The sequence below is a fragment of the Lepisma saccharinum genome, chromosome 12, assembly GCF_977018435.1.
Source record: "Lepisma saccharinum chromosome 12, izLepSacc3.1, whole genome shotgun sequence".
NCBI classification, from domain to species: Eukaryota; Metazoa; Arthropoda; class Insecta; order Zygentoma; family Lepismatidae; genus Lepisma; species Lepisma saccharinum.
This window is the reverse complement of record NC_139240.1, coordinates 21,113,248-21,140,917: the sequence shown is the minus strand read 5'-3', so window position 1 is coordinate 21,140,917 and position 27,670 is coordinate 21,113,248. Positions and strand designations below refer to the sequence as shown.

Sequence of the window (27,670 nt, the reverse complement as noted above, 5' to 3'; positions counted from 1 at the left end):
GATGCATTATTTGGGACAAAAATATATCGAATCCGCATTTCTAACTTGTCACAGGAAAATTTTAAATTTGCACTGAAGATAAAATCCAAGTAATTATTGTTATGGATTATGGTTTGTTACTAAAATAATTATATTTACCCCAGGAAAATGGGGGTGGGTTCTTTGAAAGAGGAACCCTGTTATATTATCGCCCTGAGGTTAAAAATTTCTAGCTAGGGTTCTGTAATGTCTCGTGAAACAAATTGAATCTGCCATACAGCTGAGCATATAATTTGGTTTGCCAAGGTTGAATTATTCTATCTTTATCTTAAGTTGTGTAACAATTTGTGTTAAATACTCAAATTGAGTTTTATAAACCCACTCAAAAATACTATTTATATGCATATTTACATATTTTAATTTACTACATTTAACCAATCAATGTGCTAGCTTTAATTTTTTTGAAAATCGAACAATCAAAAAATATGGACAATGTAACATGGTATTTCATTCAAATAGACATCAACTATTACACATTCATCCAAACTATTTTTGGGGGATTATGATGAACGATTCTAGGGGTGGTCTTGAGTGAATGGCACCCCTGTTTAGGGAGGAGGGCAGATCAAGTATAGTGTTCTGTAAAGCTAAGAAAAAAGTTACTCTCGGTACACACACTGTCATAATTGAATACTTTGTGGGGATAACGATATGGTTTGAGGGCGCGAATGATGTTTTTTTGGGGGGGAATTCCCCATTGACTTTGGGGGGGGGGGGGATGGGTACCTCTGCTCTCCATGAAGGAAATAATATCCTGCAATGTTGTCTTCATACTTGGGATTTAACTAGCAGCCGTGAGTGATAACTTGCATTATGCAAAATCTAAGGAAAAAAACTAAAAGCACAACACTATAACAAAGCAACAAAACAGCACCATAACAACAAAGAAATAACACAACACAACTAGTTAAAAAAAATCAACCCCGCATGTGGTTATGGCTCAAAAATAACAAAAGGCACCTTGCAACTACAAGAAATGTAAAGAAAATGTGGCAACAATGTCTGAGTGCTTATCGGGAGCAGTTTGGCTATTGTTTGCTATTGTTGCCAGTGTTAAGTTTCATGAAAGGGTTGCCGATGGGGACATAATAAACACGTGGACTTTATGTTACGATCACATCACAAGTGGCGACAATTCTGGCAACTAATTCCATGTCCATGTGCACTGGGTTCTCATAAGCAAGTATTTTGATATATCCCCAGACGAAAAATTTAAGTGCATTCAGGTCAGGTGATCTTGCAACATTCATATGGTTGGGGGAATCTGCACTGAAGTTAGTCTGTGCTCTGTATCTCGGGATGTAAGCCTCTCCAACCCTAGGTTCCCTGTCTCACATTGTTCAGTGGTGCATCACATTTTCGCTGAATCACCCTGCACAGTATCAGAAACTTTTAAAAGGCATAACAGATCACAAATCTTACCTACCATTAAATCAAATAAGAAACACATTATCAGAATGACAATCTCCTATATTTTATTAACCTCATTGACACCTCTCATATGAAATCACAGGAAAATTATAACTGCTAATAAAAATCAAGAATATTCAAACCAAAAATATACACAGTGCTAACACTGTTGCTTTCATATTGACAGAGCCAATAAAATTAACATATTTAGGCCATTACCACAATATTGAAACATAAGTCAATCTGAATTAAATATACACATATCTTTGATAATTTTAATTCTTTTAGAAAAATCTTTCAACTATAAATTACCATTTAATTAGATCTCTGTATCACGTACCTATCACTGCAACACACTACACAACTAGGTGTAAAAATGTCTTCTGACTGTGAAACGCACACACCATGAATAAACATTAGAACACCAATCTTAGTGGAGAAAATGCTTTGTTATTATGTTCCAAAACTTCAAGGTTTTCAAGATTAAAAAAAGGTTGCTCCTATACAAATATCAACAATCTCAAATATATATTTCAGGTTTTCAGAAAGCACATTTTGTAATAATTAAGCGAGTGAAATCATTTCAAATTCCCTTTGTACCTCAAATATGTCCTTCAAAGAGCACACAAAAGTGCTTATTTATTCACATCTTAAGCCAGTCTCTTAAAGTGAAGCATTATCATATACAGATATATAACAATTATTTCCCGAAAAAAAAAATTAAGATGAGAAACATAAAAAAAGTATGACTGGGAATCAACAAAATATATTGCAAGTTGGCAACAACTTCTACATTTTAATATAATTTTTCACATCCTCAAAAATTGTACACACTTTGAATAAAATTTGCAATATCCACAATTTTGTTGTTAAAATGTAGCAATATGCCAATTGTTGCTTTTAAAACACGGTCAATTAAGTTCACAATATGTGATATGATGTAAATGTACAGTAACTTAAAAATTGTTTAATTTTATTCTTCCATCATCAGCACATATTTTAATTTTAAAATATACTTCTTACTATTCACGAGGAAATGTACATTAACCTACACATTGACAATATAAAAACATTACTACATTTACATAAATGTCAATGTGCTGTTATCATGATTACTATCTACAGTAAGAAAAATGCATCCCCCAAATGTTGAACATCATAAAATACGCTATATTAACATTACAAATATAATTGCATAATATAAAAAAGATTTAACACTAGTAACAGCGTTTTTCAACATAAATAAGTGACTAAACGCTTACTCCTTCCTGTCATGTTCTCTGTACATTTTGTATATATATTTATTTATATCTATCATATATCACAAATAAAAGAGAAACTAATTTTCCTTGCATCATAGAACTGAAAAGTACATTTTTCCCATTATGTACATTAAAGAAAAACATTTGAAAACTCCATAAGTAAATACATGCCTAAATATATAAAGAAACAAAAGATAATCTTTTATGAAATAAATAACTATACACATTGATGTATCTGTCCCCCATTATTGTTCCTTTATTTTTATTACATAGTATGAAAAATATTTTTTCTTATTAGGTGCACTGACATGGCAGGTAATATGTTCTTTTCTTATCGTGTATATACTTTGTATTACCTTTACCCTAAATGAAACTTACCCAACACCGAAAGACTGAATGGTGTGTAGATCTATTTAGTGACAAACTTCTCCAGTCACATTTCACTGTGTTAAGTGCACTTAGATTAAAAAGGAATTCTTTGATGCACACCGAGACAGTGTATTCATATTTGTATTGGCTTTGGAACAGTGAATTCCTTTTAACCAACATGCCAATACATTAAAACAGTCTCCGAATATTCACTTCTCAAAATATAATTCAAATTAAACCATATATAAAATGAAATTCATTACCGAGTTTCATCAGTGATAAAAATGTTATTAGGTATTATTATTTTGGTATGTTGACATTGCACAGATGTTACCCTAAGCACTATTTACATTGTTAATAGCAGTTCTTCTTGAAATCTAAATTTGAAAGGTTTTTTCTTACTAATATAGTTTTCTGTTTTGTATTCAATGCACATTCATTTACAGCATTAGATTCTTGTGTAGTTGTAGTGTTACATTAAATTAACTAACTATTCAAAGTTTTAGTTTGCTTGAGGTTCTTCGAGAATATTTGAGCATAGTGATTTGTGATGATACAAGATCCTGTACAGTGCAATATTCTTACATAATAATTTAAGCTTGTTTCAATGTATCAATAAAATGCCTCTCTTCTGATTCTCACTTAACGACACGATACCGATTAAAAGTCTACATAATCTTTGGTGACCTGGGTGTCTATTTAATGTGGAACAAACATTGAAAGCCACCAGTGTGCACATTTGCTGACTGAATGCTGATTTGCTGTATCTCCACTATTGATCGGCAATGAGTTGATGACGTTATCATGTTCCATACATGTTAATATGTCACGTTACAAAGCAACATATCTGGATGTGAATTATCATTATTAATAAAATGTTAGCACAAATCTTGTAGCGTATTCAACTTGTAATGTATTCAAAAATCCATATTCGTCAAACTTCCACTTAGCTTTTTTGAAAATTTAGTGCAGATGGACATGCCACAAAAGAAATATTCAGCTAGCGATTTGTGAAGGAATTCTTAAAAGGTTCACGTTACACATGATAGAAAAAAATATATGAACAGTCTGGAGAGAATGTGAAGAATACATGGAAATTAGACTTTTAGTCCTGGTCTAAAAATACAAATATTAAGCATTTTAAAATCTTTCTGATTGGAACTAATTTTAAGATGTAAGTAAAAAAAAATCATGAACTTTGCACCATGGGAATGAATGAAGTAATGAATGGAGGCTTATGTTGTGGAAACTTAGTTAAGTAGTTGAGGAAGGGGGGGGGGGGGCTGCATTTGGTCTTCGGAGAAAAAGGTATTCACACATATGTATGTCCAGTCCAGTGCATCCATGATGTGTTTTCTCAAGTGAATTTTACTTTCTCTTGTTATAAGTATTGTTTAAATCATTAATTGTAGTGTATTTTTGTTACACAACGTGCAGCTTCAAGGTTAATTTTTAAAGAGTTTTTTGTTGCACAGCATAACTAATCCTGGATATAATCCATTGCTATCTGTAACGATTTTATTACCAGAGATTACAAGACACCAGACAACAATTTGATATTATCTTTTTAATCCTGTTCACTTTTGCATCAAAAATACACAAATCAATACTGGTTTGTTCTGCTTTATATTGCAGATGTCAGACTCACGATTTTGGTTGGGGAATAGTGCTCAAGCTGGACTCAGCCATTGTGCAGAATGGCATAACTGCATTTTTATATATATATGGGTGGGGTTAGACAAATACAGGATGCCTGATCATGGTACCTAAAAAATTTCTTTGGTGCCTGAATTTTCAAATGCAGTTCTAAAAAAATTTTTTTTTGGGTATTTCAAGTTCCATTATGGAAATTTCCATTACCTTTTTAAAATAACAAATACAGTGTATGTTTTTTTTCTGTATCATGTGTATTACTAAATCAGAATAAAACATGCCATTATAAATATTTACACTGTTGCTAATCGAATTTGAAATCTACAGCAATATGGTAGTCAGCCATATATTAGAATGCATAATCTAGTTATTCACACTGTTATTGGTAAAGCCATGTATAAAAGGTTCTTTATAGAAAGGCAACTCTGGCGTAAGAATGAATTACTGAGTGTCACCTTTTTTAAAATTTTGAATTATTTTCCTTACCAGCACAACAATGGTCAGGAAAGCACTAGGTAACCTATCTACACTATTCCCACGAAAACATGGAGGCATTCATGCCCTTTTCCTGGCGTTCTTTCAGTTGCTTATACACCTTTGAAGCAACCAATCCCCCTTTCGCAGCACTCAGTACCGTGGGCGGGAATGTTACCTATCTTAAATCATAGCATGATAGCCGTGAATTTGGCAGAAATAAGAAGAATAAAACGTTGTTCGGAATGCAAATTATTTGTATGCAGAAGACATTGCAGTTCCCATTCAAAACGCCAGTTGTCAAAATAACGATATTGAAAAGTGACAACATTCAGTTCCTTTTATTTGAGCCAATATGCAATTTTTTTACGTATATCTCGCGAAAGTAGGAGAAACATATTGAGATTTGAAAATTTAAAAAATATTTTGTAAGTTTCCTCGAGTTGTATTTTACCATTTTGACAGAATTTTGGAACAAATAGTTCTACTCTAAGCCCATATATGTTGTACTATTTCAAATAGTTTTGAAAAATACGTTGACATTTTTTGAAATTTTTTTTTGTCAATTTTGTGAATGGTGAGTCAATTTTTTTTAGTTCCTTCATTGTATGGCAGTTTTAATTATTTTTAGAATAACATTTTGGTGCATTTGCTTCAAGAGTCTAGGCTTGTAATTCTACGACTTTCATTTTTTTTACTTTATTTCTTTTAGTAGCTAATGTAAATATCCTAAATGGACATGTTTTGCATTCATATATATTTTGTCTGATTTCCAGTAAGTGCTACTGTAATTCAACATCGATTTTCATCAATAATTCTCGTAAATAACTTTGCTGCCTCATGCGGGACATTTGTGCTACTATGAGGATGCGGATGACAGAGGGTTAATTAATAAATTGGAAGCAATAAGGTCACATTTAAAAATGTTTAGCTTTATCTTAGTAAGATTCATGGTTTTCTTAGCAAAATAATAATAACAACAATGCTGGGTCCTGAGGCCATGTCCGAAAGGTGCAAGACAGTACTTCAAGCGAGCATCCTCCGAGAATGGTCTTGCAGTGTGGTCTTAAAGTCGTGAACTGCAAGTGAAAATCTTTCAAATTACACTTCGACTGTAGAGCCCAATGCGATCAGTAGATAAAACTGAGGACACATTGTTTTTCCCACATTTTAAACACTTGTTTTCACCATAGAAATCACAAAGCATTTTCAAATGTTTTTACACATACATTTCCACACATTAGAAGAACATTAACCAACAACTTGCTGGATAACATATATTTAACATGTGTTGCCGACTTTCTACCTCCGTGATTTTAAACAATGAACAACGAGTGCAGATATCATGTGACCTAGTCATGTGAGTTGTGCACTTGTGTACTTGGCACTTTCGAACTGTACTAGGTGACCTCACTTCCGTCAATCCATACTTCAAGTCTGTACTTTGTACCTTTCGGACAGAGTCTGAGTTATTTATAGTTTTGTGTACCGTATGTACATGGATATACGTTATTTCTCTTCTTGTTTACGACCGTTACAAGCATAAAAATGCAATTTTTGTTGTAATGTTTCAGAACACAAGCTCCCTTCATTAGACATTGTGATCTCGAATGTCACAACCAAAACTGTCTTTTTATGCTTGTAACAGACATAACTGCAAGAGAAATAATTCCACAATGCAAGCAATGTGTACATATCAGAAAAATTATACATATTCATACACAATGAAAAAAAGGAAGTTAAAAGTGGGTTAAAAGAATAAACACACATATAAAGAGAAGATAAAGTTAGACAAGTTCGTTGCTCTTCAGTAACATTTTTAAATACGGAGTGCGTGAAAAAAACAAGGAAAAATTGATGGATGTAACTAGGACTTTAAATAACTCTTCAAGCCTTTTTTGAGTGCAAACAACAATATCTCACTGAAGTGACTGATAGACTGGGAATGTAGGCTCTAACACTTAAAAGGCAGACTGAAAAAACCCATTCACACATACAAAAGAACAAATTACAAGTACATCAGTGCACCTCTATTATCATTACATGCCTACGACAAAGCAAGTCCTCATGTTGTATGAAGACGTCGATAAGTTTCCAATATTTCGTTAGCACTAACCGCAGGTGTACATATATACGGCTTGTTACGTGTATGTCGTAATTTATGTGATACCAAGTATTGCTTCACGGCGAACGACTTCCCGCACGTCTCACATTTATAAGGTTGCTCGCCGGAATGGCTACTTCGATGCATTAAATAGTAATGTTTCACAACGAAGGATTTCCCGCAAATGTCGCACATGTACGGACCCGTTATGCCGTGCGTCTTCCGATGTTTCAGTAGATTGTCCTTCCTGCTAAAGGCCTTGCCGCACATTTCACACCCGTGCATTTTCTCCCCGGTGTGTGACACAGAGTGCCGAACTAGATGTTCCTTCCGCGAGAAAGCCTTGCCGCAACTGGTGCACACATACGGGCGTTCTCCGGTATGTAATTTCCGATGTTGCAGTAAATGCTCTTTCCGCTTGAATATCTTGCCGCACACGTCACATGCAAAATTCTTGTCCCCAACGTTGCAGTTCGGATGATGCAACGCAAGTTCTTCCTGCGAGGCGAAGGCTTTTCCACACTTGTCGCACCGATTGCCAGGCTCTTCTTCTGAAGCACTTGGTTCCACAATAGCTGGTGCATACACTGTCTTCATCCGTAAAAACTCTCCAATCTGGGCTATCGATGATCTGTGAAAATAACAAAGCTCTCAATTCATCCACTCTTTAAAGTATTAATCTTCTATCTCCAAATTTAAGTTTAAATAAAGAAAATGTCCACTTTCAGTAACTTGTTTGTTTTTAACACTGTAGTGGTCAGTGATCCATTTGTACATTACTCTCGACCTTGACTCTCAGTGTACATTCCTGAAACAATCCAGGAACTCTGTTTGTTCAGGTGTTATTTGAAATTTACTCATTGTTGACTTGTTTTTAAAGCTCATATTTCAGTGGAACACAATAGTGACCATTGTCACGAGTATTTTCGGACATGTAGTATTTCTATATATATATACTGCTGGACAAAATAAACCGGACACTTGCATTTTTTGTGATAACGCATAAATTCTGATTCGAAAGGCTAACTAAATGTTGCAGAAACGGAATTAAGTACGAATGCATAAACAAAGTCCGGGCCTATGAATAGTGCATATGGTACTACATGATCTGCCAAACATTCTGTAATATATCATTGCAATTCAGATGTCAAATATTAAGGTGTCCGGTTTTTTTTGTCCAGCAGTATATATATAAGTACGTATTTCTAAAATGTGCTATAAATATAAGCAGTGGGTGTTTGTGATTTTTTGATGGGGAAAGAAAATAACAAAAGTAAAATTTTAAAATGTGTATTTTTGTTTGCTTTCATCCCATCCAAATGCAATGCACTAGATTTAAAATTTCCTCTTTTCTGTAATGAGTTGAATGAAATAACATATTTTTTTGTTAAGTGAGGAAGTATTCTTCTCACTATCAAACCAGAGAAATTTTGACAATTAATGGGTAAAAACCAAAACTATTCTATGGATCATAATAGTGATCCGTGCAGCCTCAGTCATACTATTAGTGTGTGTTCAAACCCTACAGAAAGCAGCATTTAGTGACTATCGGTTTGGCAATAGTGTGTGATAAACGATAAATTAAAAACCTAACCTACCCATCTTTCTGTATAAGAAATTTCAAACTAATTTATTTCATCCGGGCATTGATTGAATAAAATAGTCAGTTGTCGGGCACACTTGGAACTGCTCTCTGATATGACCAAATCTTCAATTACACCTCGTAATCTCGAAAAACATATTTTTTTTATGAATTTGCAATAATTAACCCTATAAAATAGTCTGTAATGGATAAACAATTATCATTCTTTTATCAATTCCATAAATACCCACAGAAAAATGACACACATTGAAAATTTTTGTAAGTGACTCCACAGCTGTCCTTTATCCATGTTTGCTTTCACTTCATACAAAAATCTTTTTACCCCTTGGTACAGGGGTTCCCGAACTATTTTGTTTCACAGCACCCTTAGCGTTTCAAGATTTTTTTGCAGCACCCAAGTCTGTATATACGCCACACTTGCAATGATCAGTTAGTGTGGTTAGGTTGCTTGCCTTAAGTTAAAAAATAAACTCATATTTGAAATTCAGAAACATTTTGTATGAGGGTCACTATTTATATTTTGAGCCTTGGCAACACTGATTGAAGTTAGGCGCGATTTGACGTTTGCACGGAATCGTCTGGCATTATTGACCATAACGTACTTCAAATGTTTTGTCAATAGCTTGATTTGTGTTGTTTATGTTGCCTTGGAGATTGCGCGACAACAATAAAATGGAATTAACTTGTGAACATTTTCGTGCGATGATTTTTTACGATTTTCGACGTGGATTATCAAGACAAGAGTGCATCGATCAACTTAATTCCACATTAGGCGATAAAGCCCCATCCTTTGCCACTGTGAAACGCTGGTAAAACGAATTTAATCGTGGCCGCCATTCGCTCACCGACGAGATTCGCGAAGGTCGTCCAAAATCAGTTGTTGTTCAAGAAAACATTGATGCTGTGCAAAACTTAATACTGCAAGATCGTCATGTGACATACTGTGAGATTGAGGCAACCATAGGCATTAGTTCCACCAGCATATATAAAATATTACATGATCATTTAGCTGTGAGAAAGGTATGTTCTTGTTGGATCCCACACAATTTGACAAAAACTCAAAAAGACGCTCGCGTCAATTGGTGCAAACAAATGATCAATAAATACAATCGTGGTGCTTCAAAAGACGTATATAAGATTGTAACAGGTGACAAATCATGGATATATGCATATGAGGCGGAACGTAAACAGCAGTCGACTGTATGGGTGTTTCAAGATGAACCCAATCCAACAAAAGTTGTTCGCGCTCGAAGCACATCGAAACAAATGGTCGCCTGTTTTTTAGGGAAAACTTGTCATGTGGCAACTGTGCCTTTAGAGGAACGTAGAACGGTCAACTCTGAATGGTACACAACAATTTGTTTGCCAAAGGTCTTCGGTCAAATACGGAAAACAAAAAAAAGCCGTCGGATCATTCTTCATCAAGACAATGCCAGCTGTCACACATCTCGTCTAACAACAGACTATGAACAGTCAAAAAATCGAATTGATGGGTCATCCGCCGTACAGTCCTGATTTGGCACCCAATGACTTCTTCTTGTTACCCAATGTCAAGAATAAATTGCGTGGACAATGATTTTCGTCGGCGGAAGACGCCGTTGATGCATTCAAAAACCATATTATGGAGGTGTCTCAAGAAGATTGGAAAAACTGCTTTGACAAATGGTTCGAACGAATGCAAAAGTGTATTGACCATAAAGGAGAATACTTCGAAAAACAATAAAGCAGTTTTCAATGCCAAATTCCTGTTTTTTCATTGTTAGGCTCAAAATATAAATAGTGACCCTCGTATGTAAAAAGTACTAAATATGCATATATTTGGAATAAATGACATTTCAGTGAAAATATTGGAACATTTCGGAAGATAGTGCCCCTGGGCATCGCGGTGCACACTTTGGGAACCACATTCTTAGTACCTTTTTTTGCATACTGAATGTTCATGTAGAGCATGATTTTCTTGTATAATGTTTCAAAAATATCCACACAGACAAAGTAATTGATTGATTGAATTGGTGTTTTAAGTCCACTTTATGCACAGTATGGCTAATTGGGACTGGACCTACAGTTTAAAGTGAGATCCGATCCACTATGTGCCTCCACCAGGTATCGAACCTGGGACAAGGCGACAATGCTACCACTGCGCCAACGGGGAGGCCTATAGACAAAGTGAATATCCAATGTAACTTTCATTTCTCTATCAATTAGTGTACAATAGTCTCTTTTGCATGAATTTTCGAACACCCTGTACTATGTACATACTACCCCTAGATATGGACTTCTCGGACACCCTATAGAACAATAATGATAAAGGTTTCCCAACATTCAAAAATGTACATCACAGGTGTAAAATGACTAAATATATAATTTTAAAATGACTAAATATATTATCTTAGGGCAAGCTCTTATGATGGCACTGAGACAATATTGAAAATTTGACAAGTGTGTTCACACTGTTTAATAATTTTTATATCTTTATATTACAAATGTAGAGGAGGTACAAAAACTAACTACATACCTAGCAATTGTGGACTGGTCATCTGTTCTAAGATACGTGTCCCTGTCCTTTATGAGGCTGAATTCCAAGAGCATCTCCTGGCCAGCAAAGGCCACTGGCTGGATGTCCACAGTTGTAGTCGCAGCAGTTTCCGCTCCATTTCTCTTTGCCTCATCGTACTCACTTTCATTCTTGAAATCGCCATCACTGCACTGGGTGCTGCCATCTTCAACCTTATTGACGGCGCTCGTTCCTTCCCCGGATGCATCGCCACCGCAGACGCTGTTCACGCAGGCCTCGTAGGTGAAGGTGCTCACCTGCGCTTCGGTCCGTTGCTCCACCGCGTTGGTAGTCGTTTCCATCGTGGTGGGGCACTTGAATTGTGCCTGCTGTTGCTGCAATTGCCCCACCGTGCTGTTGGCTATGTGGATTTCTGCCGTGTGGACCAAGGGATTTGCTTGCTGCTGCTCTGGCTTCACGTTGGGTTGCTCCAACTGCGTCTTGGTCGCAACAACTTGGCTCTGGGCCACGACTGCCTCCGGACAATTAGCCTTTATATCATTCTGCGGCCTTAGGCAGTTTTCATTGTTGTTCCTGTTCTGTTTTGGTGGGCTCTCATCCTTAACATAACACTAGAAGGAAGCAAAAATAACATACAAGGTAATATTTGTTCACTAATACGCATAACAAAAACCTTATTTACAGGCTGTCCAGTCAAAGATCCAACTTGGACAAACCCAGGCGTTTCATCTCCAGAAGGGTTAGGTTTGAACTGCAAACAGTGGTGTTGCCAAACACCTGATTTTTTCTCAATATTAAATGGCACTTTCTGATGTCAACATTGCTGTTTAGGAGAAGAGAGAGAATTGGAGACCCATTTATTTGATATCTGGCAGCGACCGTTATGCATTGGCGTTGCTGGGGATACCTTTCCCACCTGCTTTGCTGTCACATAAGTTTGGCAAAGCAGAATACCTCAAGAACTTTCCGTCCCCATGGCAAGTACACCAAGCTGATTGGTTCAAAGTTTTATGTGACCCTCCCTGCCTTTCGACAGAAAAGACAAAAGTAGAAATTGAAGTTGGTTCTTTGGCTGGACGGGGAACAGTAAATGTGCTAACACGTGTTAATGGGGCATTCCAGAAGTAGACAAAATTAACAAGAATTCAGACAGCAGGCCCCTTTTTTTCATATATGGACTAAGAAAGCCACGAATCCAAATGAAATAGAGCTACACATTTTGAAATGTGACCTTAAAATGTTATTTACTAATTAATACAAAACTGGCCTTCCTACAAAAAGGCTCTACCGGAAACAGCATGAATAACTATATGATAAATTTTAATATATGTCCGGCTCTACCATATCAATGTAGAATTTAAATTCAGCTACCAAGAGTGAAAAAATGTATACTGCAGCCATTCCAAACAAGTTGGACAAGCAAGGTTAAGTTTACTTTTGTTGAAAATATCACTTATTATATGTGAAATTAAAGGGAAAACTATGCAGAATTTGGAATTATTAATACAAACAATAGTTCCATGGCTTTTAAATAACATATTTTTTCAAACCTATTACTTTTTTAGTAGGTGTGGGATTTTATATCTGGTGTTTCCACTTAATTTAGTTTCATTATGATATAGTATTATATCATAAGAAAACTAAATTAATTCTAATTTTATTTTAATTGATTCATTTATTGTTTCTATATCTTAAGCTCTGAAGTATCCTACTTCGCTTCTGACACAAACCTTATTTGAAGGATCTATTTATGATTTATGATAATTTTCATAGCCTTTGCATTGTTCCATACTCCTACAAAGTAAATAATGTGCATGTTGTCACACCCATCACAAAATTTGTCAAACCCATCAGAGGCAATTTTTTTTATAAATATAGTATGTAGTAGTATTTTTAGGAACTAAAAGCACCTAAATGTCTAGTAGAGTTTGCTTTGTGAAAATAAAATAAAATAGTTTCAGTAAACCCATATATTTCAGAGTTTACTGAAGTACTCAGGAAAAGTCAAGTCTCAGAAGTGTTACACCCTTCACAATTAAAAAAAATGTATTTTCTGTAGCTGAAAGTTGAGATGGGGGAGGAATAATCTGAAATTAAATAACTTTCATCAAGGAAAATGAAATTACATGAATATATTTTAAGGTGCTAAGAAAATAATTAAAAAAATTATTGTAAATTTGTCTGAATGTTACACCCATCACAATGAAATTGCCCAATGGCATTTTTAATATTCTGATTTAGTGATAAAAGTGATGCAGAGAACACAAAAAAACACATACTGTACTCAATATTTAAAGAAAGGTAATGAAAATTTCCATAACCGAACTTGAAATATTAAAAAAATATATAGTGGTATGTAGTTTTTGAACTGAATTTGAAAATTCAGGTAGCAGGTGAAGATTTTCAGGTGGCATGGCAACCACGCTATCCCTGGGGCACTTCAGCATTTCGTGTGGCATCCACAAGGTTCTCGAAATGTGATTCAATTAAAATATTCATAATGAACTGATTTCACAGAAATATGAATACCTTGTGCTGTCTGCTAAAAAACTCTAGTATGATGTCACACCCTGAATGCATGAAGAGGATTAATGAAAATGTGTTTGGCCTCCCCCCTAAGTGTGTGACACATTAAAACTGAGAAGTTTGACTTCATCATACATGGTGATTCATAATTCCCTCCTAAACGATGAATGATGGAAACAGTTCTTGAAGGTGGTACCTAGTCTGGCCATAAATACTGTTACAAAGTTCCAGAGGCTGCAACACTGTCCGTTGTGAGGCGAATGAACAAACCTGGTTGTGGAATGTGCGATGACTCATTGTGAGTGCTGCTGTAAAAAGGGACACGTAACCCATACAGGCAGAATGCAATGGGGTGAGGACGAAAACCGGGTAGCAGTGATAGCGATACACAGAGTTGGAAAACCAGCGAGTGAAATTTTCAACACGCTTAAAAAACTGAAAATCAGTCGCATGTTTGTGTACCGCACAATCCAGTGGTTCCTTGATACTGGGTACATTCAGGATCATCCGAGAGAAGGCCGTCCACAAACTGCAACGACTCCAGAAGCTGTGAAAAGAGTGGCGGCGCGTGTGAGGAGAAATCCCATACGGAAACAGGCAGTGAAGGCTCGTTACATGAACATCTCCAAGCGAACGGAGTCCAGGCTACTCAGGGACGATCTTGGTCTTCGAGCTTACCGATGGTCAACGGGACACTTTCTGACGTTGCATCTGAAGGTGCAAAGGAAGGATACATGCCTGCTTCAGCGGTACGCGAACAATGGGCACAGACAGATTCTCGTCACCGATAAGAAACTGTTCACCATCGAAGAGAGCTTCAATCGCCAAAATGATAAGGTGTATGCCTCATCATCTCGGGAAGCTAGGGACAAGGTTCCGAAAATCCAGAGAGGTCATTTTCCCACATCCATCATGACTCTGCTATGTTGGCACCACACATCTTCATTTTTGTGAAAAAGGCTTGAAAACCGGTGCTCGGGTTTACCAAAATACTGTGCTGGAGCCTATAGTGAAGGACTTGACCACCACCCTGTTCAGAATGCCCGAATGACCTTTCCAGCAAGATTCTGCTCCTGCCCACAAGGCAAAATCAACCCAGGAGTGGCTGGGGCACAATGTGACTTCATATCCACTGCTGGTCCTCGAGCAGCCCTGACCTTAATCCCCTGGATTACGAACTGTGGGCAGTGCTTGAGGTATTGGCTGCAAGAAGAGTCACCCCACAGTTGACAGTTTGAAGCACTCCTTACAGGCTGCAGTGGCGAAATTTCCTCTGGAGACTGCGTGGCTAGCCAGACTCCGAGCCTGTGTGCATGCTAATGGCGGACATTTTGAAATATGATTGGTGCAAACTGTTGTCAGACCATGTATGCTTCACATCCTTTATGCATATTAAATTACCTTTCACCATATTGCTGGTTTTCACTTTTTCCTTTGTAACAGTATTTATGGCCAGACTAGGTATTATGGCTGTTGGTTGGATGGCAAATGTGAAATCGGAGTTTTCGCCCAGGTAGAAATTGCCGCAGATTTGGCAGATGCCCTTAGGGTGAAGGGTGAACTCTCCTGCCAGTGTTGGGATCTGGAGGATGGGGGAGGTGGTAACTATGGGGCAGGTCTTGCAGCTTGGTTTATTGCACCTGTGAGCTGGGGGGAGTGGTGTGGAAGGGGTGAGAGTATTATGAACCAAGATGTTCTTGAGATGGGGGGGGGGGAGATGGAAGACAACCCTAGGTTTATCCCGAAAGATGTCCCTGGTGTCAGGATCACTGTGCAGGATGGGAAGGAGGGAGTGGAGGGTATGTTTAACCTTTACACTCCCGAGCAGGTTTACGAAAGTACCCCCTTTCTCGCCCGTGCTTCTCGGCAGGAATTTTAAATTCGAACACTCTTTGGAGGAAAATTGTTATAACTCTGGCACTAAGGGAGTAATCTGCTTCGGATAACTTTTGATTTGCAGCTAAAACATCAGCGAATGCAACCGTGTAAAATTCAGAATGCCGGACCGAGGAAGGGGTACTTGGGGGGGCACGACCCCCGAATTTCAATGGAAAAAACATAAAAATCTGGAGTTTGCCCCCCCTCTTCTCCAGCAATTTTGGGGAGAAGGCATGAACTTTAGTATTCTTTTCAAAGAATGGATATTTCTCAAGAGAATGAAACATGTTTCATGTTCTTGGGTGCCATACAAGTTGAATAATAAGCCAATTATTTTTTTTACGAAAAATAGGTAAATTGCATTTTTGGAGGAAATTTGTTATATAACTGGCACTATGGGAGCAATCTACTTCGGATAAGTTTTGTTTTGCAGCTAAAAAAACAGAGCATGCAACCATGTACAATGCAGGATGCTGAACCGAGGAAGGGGGGTGCGGGTCCCGAATTTCAATGGAAAAAACATAAAAATATGGAGTTTGCTACCTCTTCTCCCGCTATTTTGGGGAGAAGGTGCAAAACCTTACGAGGGTCACTATTTATATTTTGAGCCTAACAATGAAAAAACAGGAATTTGGCATTGAAAACTGCTTTATTGTTTTTCGAAGTATTCTCCTTTATGGTCAATACACTTTTGCATTCGTTCGAACCATTTGTCAAAGCAGTTTTTTCAATCTTCTTGAGACACCTCCATAATATGGTTTTTGAACGCATCAACGGTGTCTTCCGCCGACGAAAATCATTGTCCACGCAATTTATTCTTGACATTCGGGAACAAGAAGAAGTCATTGGGTGCCAAATCAGGACTGTACGGCAGATGACCCATGAATTCGATTTTTTGACTGTTCATAAAGTCGGTTGTTAGACGAGATGTGTGACAGCTGGCATTGTCTTGATGAAGAATGATCCGACGGCGTTTGTTTGTTTTCCGTATTTGACCGAAGACCTCTGGCAAACAAATTGTTGTGTACCATTCAGAGTTGACCGTTCTACGTTCCTCTAAAGGCACAGTTGCCACATGACAAGTTTTCCAGAAAAAACAGGCGACCATTTGTTTCGATGTGCTTCGAGCGTGAACAACTTTTGTTGGATTGGGTTCATCTTGAAACACCCATACAGTCGACTGCTGTTTACGTTCCGGCTCATATGCATATATCCATGATTCGTCACCTGTTACAATCTTATATACGTCTTTTGAAGCACCACGATTGTATTTATTGATCATTTGTTTGCACCAATTGATGCGAGCGTCTTTTTGAGTTTTTGTCAAATTGTGTGGGATCCAACAAGAACATACCTTTCTCACAGCTAAATGATCATGTAATATTTTATATATGCTGGTGGAACTAATGCCTATGGTTGCCTCAATCTCACAGTATGTCACATGACGATCTTGCAGTATTAGGTTTTGCACAGCATCAATGTTTTCTTCAACAACAACTGATTTTGGACGACCTTCGCGAATATCGTCGGTGAGCGAATGGCGGCCACGATTAAATTCGTTATACCAGCGTTTCACAGTGGCAAAGGATGGGGCTTCATCGCCAAATGTGGAAGTAAGTTGATCGATGCACTCTTGTCTTGATAATCCATGTCGAAAATCGTAAAAAATCATAGCACGAAAATGTTCACGAGTTAATTCCATTTTATTGTTGTCACGCAATCTCAAAGGCAACATAAACAACACAAATCAAGCTATTGACAAAACATTTGAAGTACATTATGGTGAATAATGCCAGACGATTCCTTGCAAACGTCAAATCGCGCCTAACTTCAATCAGTGTTGCCAAGGCTCAAAATATAAATAGTGGCCCTCGTAGTATTATTTTCAAAGAATGGACTTTTCCAAAGAGAATCATTTTCCTGGGTGGCATACAAGTTGAATAATGAGCCAAATTTTGTAACTCTGTTCAGAAATGTGGCATGGATATATTGCGGAGGGGAGGGGGAGGGGGAAAGGGGAGAGGTTGGTCATCAATGTGAATTTACCAGGCTTACTCCATACCTGTGTCAGAGTTTCCACCCAAACATAAGAGTATGAAGGTCCAAAATGCACATTCATTTCGTAATCAGCACCATGGTATCATCGCAAAAGTAAAGGTTAACTTTCATAAGGTGGGGGTGGTATTGGGTAATCAGAGCTGGAGGGTTGTTTGGTGCGCTTGTGGAAGGTAGGTCTTGTGATTTGTTTGTTGATGAGGGTGGAGGGGTAGCCACGGTTGGTTAGGGCTTGGTGCAGGCGTTGGCCTCAGACCTGGGGAAAATGGGATGACTTTTTTGGTGTGGTAGGGTAATATATAATATAAAAAGGAAAGAAGGTAATAAAATGTGTAGAGAGAAGAAAAAGAAATGGTTGACTGATAAAATAAGACAAATTGAAATTAATTATAAGAAAAATGAGACAAGAAAATTTTCAAAAAGATACAATCCTTTAAACAACAGCAAACAGTATTGCCAATGATGTGTAAAGATACAGAAGGTAACATCATCTCAGAAAAAGCACTAGTCCTAAATAGATTGAAGGAATACTTTAGAAAGATTCTTAATAATACTGTAACAACAGGTATGCACGCACCAATCAAACAGAATCACAATACTCAACAAGAACTACATCCTCCATCATGGAATGAAATAACCGACATAATACAAAATCTAAAAACAAAAAAAGCTGCAGGATCAGACAGCATCCTTCCAGAATTGAAACAGAAGTTGCACAAGCTGATATTAAGTGTATGGAATGACGAAAAGTTACTGACTCAATGGAATGAAGGTATAGTAGTGTGCCCAATTTTCAAAAAGGGAGATAAGATTAAATTGTGATAATTACAGGCCAATTACACTCTTAAACATTGCATATAAAATACTCACTATAATACAGTGTGTACAAAAAAGAATGTCCTAGTTTTAATTTTTTATAACTTCTTGTAGAATACGTGAACAGTGTTCATTCATGACTTAAATGTTTGAAATTTTGTTGGTGTTCATTAGTTCTCCGTTTTCCAGGTTGGCGGCGCTGGCGTAACAAAGGAATAGAATAGACGCGATGGCGAGTACATTTCATGTTTCGGGACATGTTAACACACACAATGTTCATATTTGGGGGACCAAAAATCCTCACGTGTTTGTGCAATGTGAACGAGACTCACCTAAACTCAATGTGTTCTGTGCTGTGTCTTGAAGTCAAGTGTATGGGCCGTTCTTCTTCGCGGAAGAAACTGTGACAGGGGTAACCTACCTGGATATCCTTCAAGAATAGTTGTTCCCACAAGTTCTAGCAGCTGATCCAGAGAACTTTATCTGGAAACAAAATGGTGCTCCCCCTCACTGGCACACTTGTGTGCGGGAATAGTTATATGGTGTGGTCTCCGACCGCTGGATTGGTCGAACTGGAAATAATGACAGGGCTTGCTTGTCATGGCCCAACAGGTCACCTGATCTGTCCCTTTGTGATCTTTTTTTGTGGGGTTTTATTAAAGATGTTGTATATGTACCTCTCCTTCCAAATGATCTACCAGATTGCGACGCCGAATACGAACAGCTGTAACCTCAATCACTACAGATATGCTTGTTAGAGTGTGGGTAGAGCTGTCTTATCGTTTGGATGTGTGCCGGATCACAAAAGGGTCACACATTGAACATTTGTGAACCAAAAAAACTGTGAGTGTTACTCTTTCGTTTAATATATATATATATATATATATATATATATATTATATATATTATATATATCATTGTTGTACACCAATTATGTATGAAATAATAGAGGTTCAAAACAAGGACATTTTTTTGTACACCCGGTACTAAATAAAAGGCTACTGGAAAGCACCGAATACAAATTTGACGAATATCAAATGGGATTCCGAGCCAACAGATCAACTATAAATAATATATTCATAGTAAGACAGATTTTTTAAAAAAAGCTATGAATAATATATTGGACTCTAGAACTTGTTTATAGGTTTTACAGGAACAAAGTAATAGATGCTTTAAAATCATATGAAGCAACATCTAAACTAATTAGACTAATTATGTTAACCTTAACCAACAATAAAGGAAGAGTTAAAATAAACAGGGAACTGATTGAAGAATTCGAAGTAGAATGTGGAGTCAAGCAAGTTGATCCCTTATCTGCGACTCTGTATTGAAACAGATGGAATTGAGAGGAAACATATCAACAAGATTAAAACAATGTATTGCATATGCCGATGACATCCTTATAACAGCAAGGACAAAAAAGTCATTAATAGAAACATTTGAACAACTAAAAAGGGAAGCTTTGAAAATGGGTCTCGTAACTAATATGCAGAAAACTAAATATCTCAGATGTGTAAAAGGTAAAAGCAGATTACGATACCTAATCATAAACGAAGAGAGAATAGAAGTAGTGACAGAAATGTCAAAAAAATTTCAACAGGGAGAAAATGAATTTCACGAAATCACCCAAAATAATGAATGCTTAGTGACAGAGGGTAATTACCACCTGGGCCACACCTAGTATTGGGTCTTTGGGCCTCTTTTAAGTGTTTAACAGTTAAAAGAAAAATTCAACTGCCTTGTCGCATTACAGCTAAAAATTGAGAATACACGTAGGGAATGTGTAACACATAACAGGTGTGGACGATGTGGGAATTTTTCTTGGCTCTTATTTGAATATGAAAAGATTTGAGGCCCCCCCTTTAAAATATTTGGTGGGAAGTTACATATCAAGTACCACACGGAAAAGTAATATTAGTGGCAAAAAGTCATGAATTATCAAGTTTGATTGTTTATTGTGGGTCAATAAAAAACAGACTGCTTGAACAACTGACTCTTCTTACTGGATTCATAACTAGAACACTCTAAAAGTCTACAACATACGATGTATAATGGTATAAGATAACGACTTTTTCCTATTGATGACAAAATGCGAGCTTATAAGTTCTTTCAGTATTTCGGATGGACCATGGTGCCCTCTGGCTGAGCCAAAATGCTTGTCTTATGATATGTCACTGGAAACTGGCTAATCATTTTCCACATATTAAAATAATAATAATGAACATGAGTCGTGAAGTTATCTATGGTACCTTTTGACTTTTACAATGCAACTAAATGTGTTCATACATATTCTAAGTTCACCGACAAAAAAAGTGGGTCTTTATATTTTTATTCAGTGCTTGCCTCAAAGGATCTGCTGAATTTCCGGGATCATACAAAATTTAAGGAGCACAGAGAGAACATTATGGGGGCCCTACACCTTGACCCCCCTGCATTGGCAGGGTGCCTGCTACACCACTGATCACTACATAAAGAATCTCTCCAAGTTTGCACTCGTAATAAACCCCATCACGTAATTGTATATATAGCCTCTAGGTGGCAGTATAATGCAAATATGATAAGTACTGGTGAACACAAAGCATTTTGCATCTTCTCTTGTTCACCTGACATAATCCCTTGTGATTTGTTCTTATAGGTTACATCAAAAATAGTGAGTTTGTACTCTCCTTTGCCACGTGATTTAGCACAACTACAAGCAAGAATCACAAATGTACTCTTAATATGTTGGGATGTGTGTGGAAGGATTGATGTCTGTTGCATCACTAACACCTATAAGGTATGAATCAAACTTGGCAGAGATTCTTTATGTATTAATATGCACGGTTTTACTGTGTGCTGTGTTCTTGTACTGCAAACATTCGAAACCCTGGACGAAATAATGAATCACCCTGTACATAATATTTTAAACTTGGATACCTTGCATCTGGTCTGATTGTATTAGTGCACATTCTGTCTGCTAAGTAAAAGCATAATATTAATGTATAATACAGGGAGAAGACGATCCATAGAAACTTTCTAATATTTCATTTACCAAAACCTACTGCATGCAAAGTTAGGCTAATGGAAATGAAAAATATCGAAAGTGACATGTACCATTACCTTTCCATCCCTCTGGAAGTCGTCCGTGTAGCGGAGTGACGTGAAGTAACTCTCCAACATTGCCTCTGCATTCACACACGATTCCCGAAAGTCATAGAAGCTCTCCAGCTTATCCACACAATGATTGCATATTATCTTTGGCAGGGAATCATCCTCGCACACCTGGCATATGCAAAGAGAAGCAAAATTTAAGACAAGGCTGAAACCTTAATCCTTTTGACATGGCACAGTGGTGCGTTTTTGCATAAAAAAAATGGATAACAAGCTTTTTTTTTTCATAATCATTTTTACAACCTGGGGTTAACAAAAAAGGTTTAATTTATTAATTAATAAAAAACTTTATTAAAAGTAATCAATTCTTGCACTGGAGTGGCCTTCCTAAACAAGGATCTACCGGTACCAGCATGAATAACTATGTCATACATTCTAATATATGGCCAACCCTACCATATTGCTGCAGATTTTAAAATTCGTCTAACAAAAATGTATGGCATGTTTACTATTCTGATATAATGATACATTTAGGGTGGATAAAAATCATAATTTTTATTTAAAAAATCATTTTTGAAGATTTTTTTATTTAAATAAATTTATTTTTCAAAAACATGCTTAAAATTGCTTGTATGTTTTTTGGCACCATATGTAGAGATATAAAAGGTAAAAAGTAAAGTGCTCCCCCGTGCATAGCACCACGCCATGAAGGCATATAGGGGGTGTGGGGGTAACGCCCCACACTTTCTTGATCCGGTCATGAGTGGGGGTGATGTGATCAGCATCACGCCCCTGACTGCCTTTACCCCCCAGGGTTTCCCCCAGGTACCCATGTTATTCGATGCTGGGTGGGCGCCGGGGCCGCTTCCAACCTTAGAAAAGTTATGTAGAGATATATGTTTGTTTTTTATAAAAAGGCTTTTCCTGATAAACAGCTCTGCAAAATATTCGAACAGTTTGATTAAAGCAAATTAAATGTAAATATACATTTGTCTGTTTCTGAATTGTACATATGAACCTACTATGGAAATGTTTGTTGAGTGTGTTAACAAAACTATAATAATTCCAGCAACTTTCCTTCCAGTGGAAGTAAATAATTCTAGATGTACTACGAGGGGTGTTCGGGAAAGTTCTAAGTATCGGATATAAAACAACACAATATCAGTGATTGAGGTTACATTTTTCAACATAATCTCTTCGAAGGTTAATGCACTTCCGCCAACGGCCTTCCAATGCCTTAACACCAGCAGAATATGTGGATTCGTCCATGTCTGCAAAATAGCCTGTCACTGTGGAGATGATTTTTTTGGTGGTGGGGAATCTGCATGCTTCCACTGCTTGGACTGCTCTTTTGTCTCAGCCATGTAGTGATGAACCCAAGTTTCGTCCATAGTGACGTAACACCGCAGAAACTCTTGAGGATTCCTCTGGAAAAGCACCAAACATTCAGTGGAAGTCACTGCGCGAACACATTTTTACTCCGCTGTTAGGAGGCACGGCACCCATCTCGCCGAAAGCTTCCTCACACCCAACTCTTCAGTGAGAATGTGGTGTACTCGACCCACTGAGATGCTCACTTTAAGAGCTATCTCCCGTAATTTCAATCTTTGGTCAGCCAGCACTCCTGGTGTGATGGCAGTTGGTGGACGTCCACTGCGGGGGTCATCTTCAACGCTGTCCTGTCCAAGCTTGAACAGCGTCGTCCACTTTTTAACAGAGGAAAATGATGGGGCAGAGTCTTCCAACACTGTGTCCAATTAGACTTTGATGGCTGTCACATTTAATTCCATGTTGTCACGTCACTTGCACTTTTGCTCTTTCACGTGCCTATGGAAACCAGACTTCGAAGAGTGGCGATGAAATTTTCCCTGCACGTTCAGAACTTATGTGGCCTTCTAATGCACATGCTTTAGTTCCGACTGCTACACCATCTCTGACCAATTCTGAGAACTTTCCAAACAACCCTCGTATATAATTGTAACTTATTTTTTATAGTCTTTGTAGCTGCATTTTGGCAAATTATTAAATTATAGTTTGCAAAACATCAGCTGCCATGTTATTTACAGTTTAATGATGATGAGTAGGGAGCGAAAGTTGATGAAATGTCATCTTTTTCTGACATCTCTGACACGATGCCCATTAAAAATACACAATATTACACTTCGTCTAGAACCCAAAAAAGGTAATTTAGGTCATTTTCCCGAATTTTCGGCATTTTCCTGTCATTTTTCGCAATATTCGGTGTATTGTCTCATCATATTTAGTCACATCTTTCATTTTGGTAATATTCTTCAGTCTTTTCGCCAAGGTGAACATAGGCCTAAATATATCTAAATATATGTCAACTGTTCAAAAGAAATGCTAAACTGGTGACAGTCTTTGTTGGGTCGCGGGAAACCACCAGGTGTCCGTCTGGGGCAAACTCAGATATAAGATCAGATAAGGTCAATTTTTAGCCTGAAACTAATTAATTTAATGGTCATTTTTCCCATTTTTTAGGACATTCTATAGGTCATATACCTATATTTTTTAGGTCATCAACTTCCGCTCCCTAATGATAACACTATTCACGGTTTAACATGATTAGTATCTTGTATATTATTCTACAAAATGTTCGTTATTTTTGCCTATAAAACTTATTGAATTTTAAATCAAGATGTGTTTACATTTCTTTTCACCCCATCAGCACATATTTTGTTTCCTTTCTTAGACCCTAATAAACACTATTACATGATTACGACATTAACACACTTTCACTAAAAGTGATTCTGGTACCTACAAATTCATCTTGTACATTATTCTATAAAGTGATCTAAATCAGCGATTTCTTTTAAAATAAATTGCCTGATTTAAACCAATCCACATTGGTTACATGAGATACAGAAAACACACAAACATATACTCATTATTTTAAAGAAAGGTAATTATAAATTTTAATAAGTGAACTCAAAAGTATTAACAAGTTCGCTGCCGGTGACACATTTATGCTGTGTGCCTTTCACACACATCCGTTCTCTGAATGCTTGCCTATCAGCGGCACTGCACAGCAGGCTTTGAAGTCTTTCATGGCACAATGCTGAAGGATTGTTTGAAATAAACATTAGCTTCGTTTCTCATTTGCGCATCTCCCTTAGCATTGTTGCATGGAAGAGCATTATAGTTCCTCTTGTCATGCATCGAGGCATCATCTGACAGCAAAGAAATTGATTTTTAATTTAATATTCTTGTTAACATTGCTAGTCTGAAACATTACAATTTTTATTTCCTCTACCAATAGAGCAAAGACACTGTTTTTCATTGTTCAGAATGTATTGTTTTGCTCTTTACCACAAGTGAAGTGAATGTATGGGAACTCTCAAAATTTATCATTGGACTTATACAAGAATATGTATTAATGTAACATTGCTTTTATTTGTGATTCTGTCATTTTACATAAGTATCTAACGAAGTATTGAACAAATTAGTCATCAAAATAGCCATTTTAATACATTATACTGTGTTATATAATAAATACGTATGTATGCAAACAATACATGTGTATAATAATAATACTATTACATTGTAATGTAATAATTTGTCTTATTAGAATTAACATGCAAAATAAAGAAAAAGATAAATATTGTGAAAATCAAAACTGTGTGACAAAAAATGTTACCTATGTAAAAAGATGAGGTAAATGTCTGTTAAATTGGAGACACATTTCTTCATTTTTACAGAAGAAACTACTTACGGAAATGAGTTTCTGTAGCATTTCGAAAGTTCGTGGAGGTATTTTCTCACCGTAGAATGCTGCACAACAAGAAATAAGCACTCTTGATATAATAAACTTGCATTTTGTGCAAAGCGGCAACATTATGCCATTGTTTCCATTATGTACCTGCAGATGGCATGAGCGTCGAAAGTCACGTGGTCTCGCCATTGTTTCCAAACGTGCCTTTTTTTTTCAAGATTTTTTAACTATGCTTACCTAACCTAGCCGGAAATGGTTCGTGGGGCTATCGTGAATGTTTTTTGGGCCTATCCATCAAAGGTTCATGGGGCTATCGTGAATGGTTTTTGGGGCTATCCGTCAATGGTTTGTGATGACATAATGAACACGAAATTAGGTATTTTTCGGTTAAGAAGGTTGAAACACAGCATACCCACTCCGAATCGACAAAACACAAGCACGACGCACGATGATCCACAGCTGTGCATGCCATATTGTAAAGAATTACTCATAATGTTAATAATCGAAGTTATTTTCCTGTAAAAAGCATAATGGCACCTTCAACTATGTTCCGCAATACACAATAGGTAAGTATGAACCATTTGAAACTGAAAATATCCGATAGAAATGTGTCTCCGATATAACAGACATTTACCAATGATGACGCATTTGTGTGTCATGTAGCACAGTAAAAAAAAAAAGTGTAAAGTGCTCCCCTATGCTATGCACCATGCCATGAAGGCGTACAGGGGGTGTGGGGTTAGGGTCCCACACTTTCTTGGTCAAGGTTGAAGGTCGGGGTAATGTGATCAGCAACACACCCCTGGCTGCCTTTACCCCCCAGAGTTTCCTCCAGGTACCCACTTTATAAGACGCTAGGTTGGAGCTGGAGCCTCTTGAACAGGTTGAAAAAAATCAGTTCCCCCCACCGGGGATCGAACCCGGGTCTCTCGCATGATAGTCAAATGCCCTAACAACTCTGTAACACAGAGCAACAAAAATTCATATTAGTCTATATGCAATTGACGCACATGTAAACATCCAAAATTACATAACAGTATTAATCGGCCCTTACAAAAGTATGCATTTTTATAGGTGGCAGCAAATGTGTTAAAAGAAATAATTTTAGAATTAGATTTGAAAATTCTGGTGCTATGGTGACCCCTGATTACAACTATTATTATTATCATCATAAATAATAAATATGGTACCGATATATTTTTTGATAATCACAATAAAAACACATGTCTTAATACATACATCCTGAATTATATTAGTCAACCAAATTACCTATTAAGTAAGTTGAAGTGCTTGCTATGCAGGACACACGTCACTGTTACGACGATTAAGGTTATTAAACCCTGATATAAACAAGTATTCGTGTGCAGTAATTACTTCAATGTGACCTAAGTAAAGCAATTCAGATTGCCATTTAGATTTCGAACAACAACATGCAATACACATGCACTCAAAACTATGAAGTTTTACTAAAGTACATCCAATAGTTAACGGTAAACATCGTTTGCTCTAGAAATTGTTTCGTGACCTACAATACTGGGAACAACAAAATGTTGACTTCCGCGCTATGGTTTTATTGGAAAAGTGTGTTTCCGCAAAAGAAGTGTTAATTACTCTTCAAATTTCTGTTCCATGCAATGAAATAGATATGAACGTTGGATTGAAAACTGTGATCCACTTGCCAACTTATTGTCACGTACCTGTAAAGGGAGACAAATCTGGATTTTAGTTGGGAGTTGTCGTCTTCGACCTTCTTCACGAAATATATGCATTTTTGTTCCCTCACTAGATGTACAAAGACGACAGAGTTCGTAATAATTTACTCTCCTATAACCTGACATGGTCTTGTACAACCATCACACATACAAAAACTAAAACTATTTCATGACTTTACGAAAGAAAGAAAAAAGATTTATCGCAAACAACGACACGACGCTTTTTCTTCTCTCGAATTACGATTGTTGCAATTTCGATGTATCGCTGTCCTGTCGATCAACGACACTTCCGGGATCGCTCACCTCGAACATAGACAAACAATCTAGAAGGAATACAATCTGCGAAGGGGGGGGAGAAACTTTTAGCTATTAATTTGAAAATTGAGAATACAAATGTGGGTCCAAATGGCGTATCTAAGAAAGATGACAAGCCA

General features: G+C 37.0%; 1 protein-coding gene across 1 annotated transcript; it reads right to left on the bottom strand.

The window, feature by feature from the left end:
• Positions 1 to 1,494: 1,494 nt before the first annotated feature.
• Positions 1,495 to 27,466, bottom strand: LOC145996599 (uncharacterized). Its single transcript, XM_083133164.1, has 4 exons — positions 27,222 to 27,466; positions 21,804 to 21,965; positions 11,430 to 12,040; positions 1,495 to 7,942 (listed from the first exon to the last, which is right to left on the bottom strand). The coding sequence occupies exons 1-4, from the start codon at positions 27,360 to 27,362 to the stop codon at positions 7,273 to 7,275; spliced, it is 1,584 nt and encodes a 527-aa protein (XP_082989290.1). The 5' UTR covers positions 27,363 to 27,466; the 3' UTR covers positions 1,495 to 7,272.
• Positions 27,467 to 27,670: the final 204 nt, after the last annotated feature.